Below are 13057 nucleotides of genomic sequence, written 5' to 3' on the forward strand. Positions count from 1 at the left end.
CACTTCTAAGGCCTCAAAAAATGTCCATATTAAAGCAAGGATATAGAAATGTCCAACCAAAGGCATCCAGGAAAAGATACCTTGGTTCCAGAGGGTGGATGAAATTACGAGTTTCTCTCTCAACTGGAAAGGCACATGGCGAACATGGTGACAACTGCTAGCTTTCTCTCCAGGCTTCTTGTTTCAGGAAGCTTTCCCCAGGGACGTGTTCCTTCTTCATCTCCAAAGGTCTCTGGCTATGTGGGCTCTCCTTAATGCTTTCTCTTTTAAAAGATTCCTGTAAACTAATCAAGACCCACCTGGAATGGGTGGAGTCACATCTCCGTCTAATGAAAGGTTAATACCCACAATTGAGTGTGTCGTATCTCATTGGAGATAACCTAATCAAGTTTCCAACATACAGGACTGAATAGGGTTTAAAAGAAATGGCTGCAATTATTGATTATTGTTGAAAGAAATGGCTGCTTCCACAAGATTGGATCAGGATTAAAACATGGCTTTTCTAGGGTACATAATCCTTTCAAAGCAGTACACCCGTCTTTTAAAAAATTGCAAACTTTCCTAACTCAAACACTTTCTGTCCTCTTACTGAGTGGTTTCTTTTCTTAAGACTTAATATACTTCATATTTACTTGTTTCCTTAGTTTTTGTTTCCCTGTCGCTGTATAATACTGTAGCTTTGTTTTGCTCACCTCTGTATCCTTAGCACCTAGAACAGTAGGTGGTTTGTACTCATAATGTCTGCTGAGTGGAGTGAACGAATGAATGAATATGTCTAATGCAACTCTCTTATATGCAGGTAGGTCTGCCCCCCTCTCCAGTCTAGTTCTTTGAATGTCTGAGCCAGCATTGGAGATGAAAACTCCCATCCCTAGAGCCTACTCTATTAGAGATTTCTTATTTTTGCTCCTACCTTTAGAGGCAACTATTCTTTTTTTTTTTTTTTTTTGAGAAAGTGAATTTTTGTTTTATTAATTAAAAAAAGAATTAACAAAGCAATTAGAAATCATTCCATTCTACATGTACAATCAGTAATTCTTAATAACATCACATAGTTGCATATTCATCATTTCTTAGTACATTTGCATCGATTTAGAAAAAGAAATAAAAAGACAACAGAATAAGAATTAAAACAATAATAGAAAGAAAAAAAACAAAAACAAAAACAAAAAAAAACCTATACCTCACATGCAGCTTCATTCAGTATTTTAACATAATTGCATTACAATTGGGTAGTATTGTGCTGTCCATTTCTGAGTTTTTATATCCAGTCCCGTTGTACAGTCTGTATCCCTTCAGCTCCAATTACCCCTTCTCTTTATTATTTTTTTTTTAATTAACGGAAAAAAAGAAATTAACCCAACATTTAGAAATCATACCATTCTACATATGCAATCAGTAATTCTTAACATCATCACATAGATGCATGATCATCATTTCTTAGTACATTTGCATCGGTTTAGAAGAACTAGCAACATAACCGAAAAAGATATAGAATGTTGATATAGAGAAAAAAATAAAAGTAATAATAGTAAAATCAAAACAAAACAAAACAAAAACCTATAGCTCAGATGCAGCTTCATTCAGTGTTTTAACATGATTACTTTACAATTAGGTATTATTGTGCTGTCCATTTTTGAGTTTTTGTATCTAGTCCTGTTACACTGTCTGTATCCCTTCAACTCCAATTGGCCATTATCTTACCCTGTTTCTACCTCCTGCTGGACTCTGTTACCAATGACAAATTCCAAATTTATTCTCGAATGTCTGTTCACATCAGTGGGACCATACAGTATTTGTCCTTTAGTTTTTGGCTAGACTCACTCAGCATAATGTTCTCTAGGTCCATCCACGTTATTACATGCTTCATAATAGAGGCAACTATTCTTTGATCTTCATTTATTCATTCAATGACTATTTAATCAGCTGTGTGACTCGGCATCTGTGCTAGGTGCTGGACCTAGTATAGCAGAGAAGATTTGCCTTCCTCCAGCTTCAAGGCCAAGGCTAATTTCTGTAACCCTTACTCAGTGTTTATAGCCTCCCCAGTTTAAACAGACACTGAGGCACTTTCTTTCTTACTAGTTCCTCTTAGGAGTCTTGAAACACTATCTATTTTTGTTGGCTCTCTCTCAGCTCCTGAATCCATAAAAAGTACAATTGAAGGAAGTTGATTTGATACAATGAAGGATTTGTAAGTGCCTAATGTGGAAGATGATAATGGAGTAATTGGAGCTCCCCTTAGTGCTGGCAAAGAGCTCTCAGCCATCTCTCTTCTAAGTGGACACTCCCTGCAGAATCCCATGACAATGTATAGGAAGGGTCCAGATAATTGAGGATTTATGTTACACATTTTCCTATACTAACTATTACAAAATTAATTCTTTGTGTCTCCAGGTGGCACAGGTGTGCTGTGGTGGCTGTATGCAAAGCAAAGAAGGTCTCCCAAAGAAACAGTTATTCCTGAACAGCTTCAGATAGCTGAAGACAATCTCCGAGCCCTCCTCATCTATGCCATTTCAGCTACGGTGTTCACAGTGAGTGGAGGCTGGGGTGTATCTTCCAGTTTTGTGTTTTTATTTTCAGGACATCATTGATGGAGTTGAAACTCACTTCTAGTTTTTGCACTCTGAACCCTGATAGCCATTTAAAAAAAAAAAATTCTCGGTACCATAGTAAATAAAGTACTAAAACGTCTTCAGAAGGCTTTCCTAATTGATGAATGCTATTTGATGCAACAAATTGTTCTGCTCCACCTGCTTTTTGTGAGAGGGTTTTTCTCACACAGTGTTCGCTCATAGTCTATGACCAGGTGCTAACAAGAACACGTATCTTTTTTTTTTAATACCAAAAATACACCAAACAAACGCAAACATTCTTATTTTGATCATTCCATTCTTCATATATAATCAGTAATTCACAACATCACCACATAGTTGTATATTCATCATCATGATCATTTCTTGGAACATTTGCATCTATTCAGAAAAAGAAATAAAACAAAAACAGAAAAAAATTTATACATACCATATCCCTTATCCCTCCCTTTCGTTGATCGCTAGCATTTCAATCCAAATTTATTTTAACATTTGTTCCCCCTATTATTTATTTTTATTCCATATGTTCTACTCGTCTGTTGACAAGGTCGATAAAAGGAGCATCAGACACAAGGTTTTCACAATCACACAGTTACACTGTGAAAGCTATATCATTATACACTCGTCTTCAAGAAACATGGCTACTGGAACACAGCTCTACATTTTCAGGCAGTTCCCTGAAGCCTCTCCACTACATCTTGGATAACAAGTTGATATCTACTTAATGCATAAGAATAACCTCCAGGATAACCTCTCGACTCTGTTTGAAATCTCTCAGCCATTGCCACTTTGTCTCATTTCACTCTTCCCCCTTTTGGTCGAGAAAGTTTTCTCAATCCTTTGATGCTGAGTCTCAGCTCATTCTTGAGTTTTTCTCAATCCCTTGATGCTGAGTCTCTCAGCTCATTCTAGGATTTCTGTCCCATGTTACCAGGAAGGTCCACACCCCTGGGAGTCATGTCCCACGTAGACAGGGGGAGGGTGGTGCGATTGCTTGTTGTGTTGGCTGGAGAGAGAGGCCACATCTGAGCAACAAGAGAGGAAGAACACCTGTCCTACTGTCGTAATAAAATGTGAGTACTTGAAAAAAAATCAGTTCCTTTTATGTAGAAAAATATATTGAGAATATACTTCTCAGGTCACTTCTTTCCGTTTTCTTGTTCACTAATTGTTTATTTGCCCATTCTCTTCCTTCAGACTCTTCTTTCAGTACTGTGTATTATTTCAAAAATATAGATGATATTCCCTGTTTACCCACTATACAATTACTAATTAGTTAAAATTACTAATTACATGTGGCAAAATAATCTATACCCATCTCTTTGGTTCATTTCTTTGAAAAGGAAAGAAAAATCTTAATCTATTCCTAGGAGCACTCCTTAGCTTTTTATTGAGCATTAGGAAGGAAAAATAAAACCAGCCACATAAAAGCACTGATACCAAAAGATATTTGTTTGCTATTATTCTGAAAAAATTTAGTAGTTATCTTTTAAATACAACTCACTGTGCCAGGTGGGTAGAGGGGAGGAGGCAGTAGCAAAGGGTGATTCGGGGCACGGAGCCTACTCATATGGAGCTCTTGGTCCAGTAAGGTTGATGAGGCACAAATCAGTGCTTTGTGGTGATGGCCTGAGTCCTCTCCCCATTTTTCAGGCTGGCAAACCCGTATCTATTCAAATAAAGCAAAGGGGTATCACCCTGACTGACTGTTAGTCACAAAGAACCTGTTTTCCTTCCTAATGAATGTGTTCTAGTTTGCTAGCTGCTGGAATGCAATATACCAGAAACAGAATGGCTTTTAGCCAGGGGAATTTAATAAGTTGCTAGTTCACAGTTCTAAGGCTGAGAAAATGTCCCAATTAAACCAAGTCTATAGAAATGTCCAATCAAAGGCATCCAGGGAAAAATACCTTGGTTCAAGAAGGCCAATGAAGTTCAAGGTTTCTCTCACAAGTGAGGAGGCACATGGCGAAAACAGTCAGGGCTTCTCTCTCAGCTGGAAGGGCACATGGTGACCATACGGTGTCATCTGCTAGCTTACTCTCCTGGCTTCCTGTTTCATGAAGCTCCCCAGGATGCATTTTCCTTCTTCATCTCCAAAGGTTGCTGGCTGGCTCGTGGACTCTCTGCATCTCATGGCTATGTCATTCTGCTCTCTCTGAATCTCTCTCTCCAAAATATTTCCTCTTTTATAGGACTTCAGAAACTAATCAAGACCCACTCAAATGGGTGGAGACATGTCATCCCCTAATCCAGTTTAACAGCCATTTTTGACTAAATCACATCAGCCAGGGAGATGATCTCATTACAGTTACAAACATACAGTATTGAATAGAGATTATTCTATCTTTATGAAATGGGATTTATATTAAAACATGGCTTTTCTTAGGGGGCATGCTTCCTTTCAAACCAGCACAGAATGGAAGAGAGAAAGGGAGAATTAGTCTAGGATTTGTTAATAAATTGAGAAATCCTTTTATGTTTAATTTTAAAGGGCACTTGGCAACAATAACAGACAGTTGAAAATAAGAATGGCAAGAGAGCTACAGACTGATAAAGTATTAATTGCAATGCTATTCCAGGTTTGGGAGTGGAGAGTTATGTTAAAGATTTCCACCATTATTCAGCTTCTATTTTCACTGCTTAATACAGTAACTGGAATGTTTGCCCCCCCCCCCCAACCCCTTCTCCCTGTGTAGGTTATCTTGTTCCTGATAATGCTGGTTATGCGCAAACGTGTAGCTCTCACCATCGCTTTGTTCCACGTGGCAGGCAAGGTCTTCATTCACTTGCCTCTCCTAGTCTTCCAACCCTTTTGGACTTTCTTTGCTCTTGTCCTGTTTTGGATGTACTGGATCATGACACTTCTTTTTCTTGGCACGACCGGTAAGAAGACATGTTTCTTCTCTCTTTTGGTGATACATATGATTTGCACTAAAATATTTTAAATGGTCGGAGAAAGAGAATTCTTCAAACACTGGTTGCCCCAAGATGCAATGACCAAGCAGAACTAGCTGTGGCAATGGCTTCTGAATAATCTATTCCGTACACATGATTTTGAGGTCATCCTAATGATGTGAGTCAAGACCAAGTCAGGCCTGAAATTCCATCCTAGTTTTAAGATGGTTGTGGAGTAGGAGTAAGTTCCTATACTGACTTGGACATTTGAATCCATGCTAAGATGAACTCAAGAATGCAGTTGTCATGATGGAGTAGATTCACACTGCAGCTCCAGCCAGAGATCAACTTGCTTTGTTGGAGTTTCTAGATTGGAAATGACTGCGTCCAAGAAAAGTGCCTAGTGTTGAGAAATTTCAGTTAGATTCCCAGACTCACTTGCAGCCATACTCAATAGCAAAGGTTGGGCCTACATGTACTTAATAGTGAAGAACAGCTTAAGGGTAGTAAATCTGTATGTGATTTCTCTGGCCAATCACTCCACAGTCATCAATTAAATATAATATTAATTTCTGTGCTTTGTTGTAATAATTAAGATCTATAATTATTGGACAAGTAATAGCCTTAAAAAACAGGAAGTGTCTGAAAGGTCGTACCTAACCTAAATAACTGATAAGATGGTAAGAACTCTATCCAAATAGAACAACTTTTAAAAGATTATATGATGTCTAGAAGGAATTTGAAATGTTCTGTTACAGTGTTAAATTCACAACTTTTTCAAGTGATAATTATTTTTGTTCCTTAATAAATAACGCTATGATCATGAAGCTTGGGGGGTTGAGGAACTATCATTGTAAATTAATCTCTTATATATGATAGCACTGTTGCTTGGTTTAAATATTATGTACTTCTTCCCTTCTCGGGTATTTTCCTAGGCAGTGCTGTTCAGAATGACCAAGGCTTTGTGGAATTCAGAGTTTCTGGGCCTTTGCAGTACATGTGGTGGTATCACATGGTAGGCCTAATTTGGATCAGTGAATTCATTCTAGCATGTCAGCAGATGACGGTGGCGGGAGCTGTGGTAACGTACTATTTTACTAGGTGAGAATTTATATTTGTCAGAAAACTCAAGTTCATCTAATTTTCATCTAGAGAGTGGACGGGAAGGGAATGGGCCTGCGGTTGAGTTGGGAAGAGCTTCATTTCTTTAAAAAAAAATAATTGAACATGAATATGATGGTGTTAATAGGTGATCATTCTGGGAGGCTGTTATTTTATTCCTTACTGGTTCCTGTAGCTCTCTCCAGCAGGTCATGCTGAAACTTGAGTTATATGTAGTGGAAGAATGAGTTAATAGTACTTTATATGGTACTTTTGCTTTATACACAAGTCCCTCAGAAGACACCAAGCCTTTTAAATGTGGGTTGGAAAACAAGTGTTGAGAGTCCCCTTTCCTAGCTGCAGAGCGGAGTTCAACACTGGAGGCCTCACAGCTTCCCGTTCTACTGAGGTGCTAGGATTCCATCTTTCGGAATTCTGTTTTGATTGTACAGTTAATGCCATAAGTATTCACTAATAAAAGCTTTCAAAGCAGAGTTCTGTTTAACTTAAAGTATTAGACCGAAAGAACCCCATGAAACCCCCACAGAGAATGAAACATTGATTTTAGATGTTACATCCATAGCATCTGTATTAGTTGTATACTCCTATGTCATTTTGTCTTAAAGCCTGATTTAGAATAATGAATTGATTGTTCACTGTATTAGACTCCAAACCTGCCCTGTTTCCAAACTCTTGGTCTGGGCTTTGTTTTAATTGTCTTTTTTGGTCACTTTTAAAATAGGGATAAAAGGAATTTGCCATTTACACCTATTTTGGCATCAGTGAATCGCCTTATTCGTTATCACCTTGGTACTGTGGCAAAAGGCTCTTTTATTATCACACTCGTCAAAATCCCACGAATGATCCTTATGTACATTCACAGTCAGCTCAAAGGAAAGGTAAGGGGGAAATGTTTTCCGACGCTCTGTGAACACCTCCCAGACTCTAGTCCTGCACATAGTAAGGCACACAACAATGTTAAGCCCAGAGCTGTGAATGTTTCACTCACAGTCTTTACAAATTGGAATCCAGTTCTTGCCCCCAGCTTCCACTCGTGCACCAACTAAACTCTAGCAAAATCCATCAAATCACTGGTTACCAAAATGTCCTGTGCTTTTCTACTTTGCTTGTGTTGTTTCACACACGTTTCTTCTTAGAACCTCCTCCCTATCCTTGACTGTGGAAATAACATGTATTTCAACATGGCTTGGCTCAAATGCCCTCCTTTTCCTAGAAAACATTCCTGATTCCTCCCACCCCACAAATGAAGCTATCTCTCGCTGTTTGCACTCTCACAGCACTTGGAATTCATATTATATTCTGGTTCGAACCTTTCCTTATTAGTATTTTGTTTCTCCTACTAGATCATAAGCTCCGTGTTAGTCCTGCATATCACTATCTTATATGCAATGGATGCTAATTAAATGTTGAATTGAATTGATTAAAATTAACTCAGCTAGTATGTTCTGAGTGAGAAAAGGGGCAGGGGTGGAGAAAAATTTTCCTGTTTTTTTAAACATTTGAAGTAACTATATAATGGTTTGATTCTTTGGTTTTTTAATTATTCCGATTTTTCCCCATTTTCAGGAAAATGCTTGTGCTCGATGTGTGCTGAAATCTTGCATTTGTTGCCTTTGGTGTCTTGAAAAGTGCCTAAATTATTTAAATCAGGTAAAATATTATAAAAATATATCTAACGTTCAGTTTCAAAGACAAACTCGTTGTTTCTTCTCCCTAGGTAAAATAATTGAGCTTCCTTGAAAGATGCTGTTTTTCTTGTGATGTCTTAGATTGTGCTGTTATTGCATCTTGTCTATTCATCTTTTTTTTTTAAAAATCAACGTATGTTTTTACCGAGGCTAATTATTTTGTTTGTCTTAATTTTAACACACTAATAAAAAATCATTAGTGTTCCTCTCTCAGGAAAGACATGTATCCTTTATCCCTTATTTCACATCCTTTCATCTCTGGCTCTCACACGAATCTGTCTGCTCTAGCCATCATTCTTTCTTTTAAACGTTGCTTGAAAGCTTCAGTTTAGAGAAAAACTGTTGTGACATTTATTCTTTCTTTGCCGCTATTTACTGTTATTCAGAACTAGTTTGAGCTCATTACATTTGTTTGTTTGTTTTGGTCCATCTGCTAAAATCTGTTTTTGCCTGGCAATGTTATCAAAGCAAATGCGATTTCTAATCAGATGTCAGATGAAGGAACTGAGGCTTCCTGAGATAACAGTTTGGGGGAGTAGGCAGGTCCTCTGCTTTTCTCTGTGAGCATGTAGGACTCGCTGTGCAGCACTCTCCCATCTTTTCCTCCCTTTCTTTTTTTACTACTTTGCTCCATTCCCTGAAAATAATTCTAATGTATCGATGTCCTCATTTAGTAGACCAAAAACCAAAACTGACTTTCTTCCCTTTTAACTCGAACTGATTGAAGAGTAGAGGTACGCATTCCATTCCCTCCAGGAGAGTCAAAGGATGACAGTCATTCTGTGGCCATGGGATGGGGCATAGCTGAGGTTTGCTTTGTTGGGGTTATCTGGTTAAAATGAGAAAGTAGGTATGACATTTTATTAACAAATATATTCCTTTAGATATATTCTTTTTTATGGATGTACAAATGTTTGGAAGGTCATTGTTGAAAAGACTGACTTTGTCCACCACCTATGTCCAACTAAGCCTTGTTGATTCTGCCTCAGCATCACCTCCTCCAAAAAGCCTTCCTTCATGACCACAGCCTCTCTGCTAAGCTTCTGCAGCACCAGCTTATCCCACTGTCAAAACACTGAGCCCTCTATGTTGAAATTGTCTATTTGCTTGATGTCCTCACCTTTAAACTTTTAGCTCCTTGCAGACAGAAATCTTAATTAGACAGAAATTAGCACAGTGCCCGGTACACCATAGGAGGTCTTAAATATTTCCTGAGCATATTATTAATTAATCAGTGAACATTTGGATTCTAAAGGACCAACAGAGTTGATATAAAACTGGAAGTAAGACTCTCACAAAAGGAGATGTGCAGTTATACCAAGAGCAGGAGACAAACAATAGGACATCAAGATGGTCAATCAACAGGTGAAAAAAAATCCAAAGTTTCCAGCATAGCCCAGGCAAGACATTAGTCAGCAATTTAGCTCTGCAGATTTGGGATGTGTATGCAATCTGCAGATTGTTCTTTGTTGCACAGTTTTTATTCAATTTGTACTTCATTATGTGTAGGTGGTGTTTCAAGGATTTGAAGGAAGCAGTAAAGTTTACTCAAAATAATAAATTGAACATGTAGAAGAGGTTTAAAGAAATGTGATTCCTTAAGCTGAGGATTGAACTCATGCTTCCGTTCGGTCTGAGAACATAAAGTACTACAGTGTGAAGACCAGTCAGCCATGTGCTTCCTGTCTCCGGTGCACACAGGGAATGGCTTCATGTGAAACACCTTGAAGATACTAGGAAACTTCCTGTCATGAGAGGTTGAGCGTTAGGCTCAGTTTCCAGTAGAACTTTTTAAACCTTCTTGTAGTCTGTTTCAGAACTGAGTGGGCCCCCATCTCATGATGATCGAGGACCATGGCAGTGTTGAACAGACAACCTCCAGAACCATTTTTTTTTTTTTTTAATTCTAAAGAACAGTCAGGCATAAGAGCAGGATCTGTTGATGTAGGGTGGGCCATTTTTCCCAGGGCTGCCACACAGAGCCAGCCATTCTGAGTGCTGTGCTCTACAGAGGTCAAGCCAGGGCAGGCGCCATTTTGTCTCCATTATTAACCATCGCTTTCTGTAAATGAAATTCCCTCTTTCCCATTGCATACAATTGAGCTCATCATCTCCTTGTTGAGAAGGTACAGTGGGTAATTGGGGGGACGTAGAGTGGAAAGAACCGAGATGTTGAAGCCACCCCTGTGTGCAATCCCAGCAGTGTCACTCTTTGGCAAATTCAGTGAAACCTCTGAACCTTGGTTCCCTTCTTAAGCAAGTAGAGAAAAACATACCTATCCTCAGAATCGTTGAGTAAAGGTGAAATATAATACAGGTAAATTAACTTGTAGATTGCCTGGCTCTCAGCAGACACCAAATAAATGCTGTTATCATCCCTCCACCCCATTCTTCATGACGCAAATGCCCGAATTTTTACTAAAAGGGCAAAGCAAAGATAATCTAAAAAATTGTTCTAAAGATATGTTTTCTCTAAAAATAAAAGTAATATAAAATATTGAAGAAAGAGGAATTTCAAAGCATCACCCCAAATTTCATCAATCTAATATGCAACAATGTCTATCATTCAAATACTTATTGGCTTTGGAAAAAAAAAAGGTTTTAATATTTCATTTCAATGTAGTGATATCAAATAATCAATATAGCTCATCTGTAAAATGGGAATAATAATGTTTATTTTAAGAGAGTTGCAAGGATGAAGAGATACAGTGTCATACTGCATGAAGCACAGCCAGTTCTCAGTGGTAAATCATTGAGTGGCACCTCTTATTCTGTGACAATATCCACAATTAGTTTCTTTTTTCTTTTTTTTGGGGGGCGGGGGTGCATGGTCCGAGAAACGAACCCAGGTCTCCCAAATGAAATGCAGGCATTCTAACCACTGAACTACCCACGCGTCCAGTTAGTTGTTTTTTTTTTTTTTTTTTTTTAACATGGGCAGGCACCGGAAAATGAACCCTGGCAGGCAATAACTCTGCCACTGAGCCACCATGGCCTGCCCAATTAGTTTCTTCTTAATCTTTCTTAATGTGCAGCTGTTTATATTTTTCTCTTGTTGGCTCTTTTAGTTTGTCTTTTGTGATGTTCTACTTGGCTTTTGTACTTAGAAAGGTCTTCCCCCCAAGGATCAAATAATTATTCTTTTATAATTTCTTATAATCCTTTAAGGTTGTTTTTTTTTTTAATACTTAGCTCTTTGTTTGTCTGGAATTTAACAGGTTGTCCCAGGACCAGTCACTGTGAAATGCCAACTTAGTCATGTATTACATTCTTAGGTATCATACTCAAGTCTGTTTTAGGACTGTCTCCTCAATACCATTGACCTGTCTATTTTTATACCAGTATTACAGGATTTATTGTATTATTATATATCTTAAATATCTTGTGATGCATAAGGTATGCAAATGTCTCTCATTCTTATTTTTCAACGATTTCTTGTCTACATCACCTGTTTATTCTTCCAAATTAGCTTTAGAGCATTCTATAGAGTATATAACATTAATTGTAATGTGAGCTAACATTTACTGAACGATGGAAATGCCTCACACTTCACATGTATTATCCCACATTTAGAGTTCTATTTTTTTTCTAGTATTTTTTGGAAGATTGTTAAGTTCCGATCACTTTAGGCTTGTTTTCCTCCTGTCCTTTCTTTTGCTGCTGTTTGTGAGAGAAGCATGTAGCTGAAATTCAAAAGCCTTGAAGTCAAGCTCACAACTCCAAGGGGGACAATTGATATCATGCAGATGAGGGAAGCAGGCTGGGTCGAAGGCCACAGAGAATTGTGGGGACTGGTAATCTGGAGAGCTCGTGTCAGTAAAGAGGCCAGTCACTGCTTAGCCCCGATAGACCATTAGCTTGTGAGAATTTACAGGCATTTGTTCTAGCTCTTCCAATTAAAAAAAAAAAAAAAAAAGCCACAATTCCAGTCATTTACATTTTACCTCTTAGTATTAAAGTATTGGAAACTAGTTTTAAAAATAACTCCCAGTGAGCCAGAGCAAATACAGCAGTGGGCCACACACATCGGGCCACCAGATAGTTGCTCTCCTGTGTTAGTGGGTTTAGAGGACAGTACGAGGAAGGAGGAATGTCGATAGGGAAGTAGGATAGGCCAGAGTCATTCCGCAGCACAATATGAAATTCCATAATCCCAAACCATACCTCAGTGCATAAACTGTGGAAAATAAAGCTGCCTTCAAAATAGAACTTTAGATTTTAAAAATAAGCCCCTTAGTATATATAGGGTGTTCTAGTTTACAAGCTGCTGGAGTGCGATCTACCAGAAATGGGATGGATTTTAAAAAGGAGACTAAATTAAGTTGTGAGCCTACAGTTCTAAGGCTGTGAAAATGTCCAAATTAAGGCACCAACAAGAGGTTATCTTCACTCAAGAAAGGCTGATGAAGTTCAAGGTTTCTCTCTCCACTGGGAGGGCACATGGTGATGTCTGCTAGCTTTCTCTCCTGGCTTCTTGGTTCCTGAAGCTCCCCTCGGGGCATTTACCTTCTTCCTTCTTCCATCCTGGGTTCATGGGCTCTAAAGCTTTTTCCAAAATGGTTCCCTTTTAAAGGGCTCCAGTAAGCAAACCCACCTTGAATCGGTGGAGACACATCTCCGTGGAAACCATCTAATCAAAGGTTAACCACCCACAACTGGATGGGTCATTTCTCCATGGAAACAATCAAAAAACTCCCACGCAGCAATACTGAATGAGGATTAAAGGACTTGACTTTTCTGGGGTCCACAATA

The 13057-nt window shown here is 38.4% G+C and overlaps 1 protein-coding gene across 4 annotated transcripts in view; it reads left to right on the top strand.

Moving 5' to 3' along the window:
* SLC44A1 (solute carrier family 44 member 1) overlaps positions 1 to 13057 on the top strand; it is a 205964-nt gene that overhangs the window by 126489 nt on the left and 66418 nt on the right. For all 4 annotated transcript variants that reach the window (XM_077140868.1, XM_077140860.1, XM_077140850.1 and 1 more), the window contains exons 8-12: positions 2398 to 2537; positions 5297 to 5483; positions 6431 to 6596; positions 7339 to 7495; positions 8184 to 8267. In XM_077140868.1, coding sequence (XP_076996983.1) covers positions 2398 to 2537; positions 5297 to 5483; positions 6431 to 6596; positions 7339 to 7495; positions 8184 to 8267 — 734 coding nt within the window. The remainder of the gene's footprint in view (positions 1 to 2397; positions 2538 to 5296; positions 5484 to 6430; positions 6597 to 7338; positions 7496 to 8183; positions 8268 to 13057) is intronic.

Source organism: Tamandua tetradactyla, chromosome 2 (genome assembly GCF_023851605.1).
Source record: "Tamandua tetradactyla isolate mTamTet1 chromosome 2, mTamTet1.pri, whole genome shotgun sequence".
In the NCBI taxonomy this organism is placed as follows: Eukaryota; Metazoa; Chordata; class Mammalia; order Pilosa; family Myrmecophagidae; genus Tamandua; species Tamandua tetradactyla.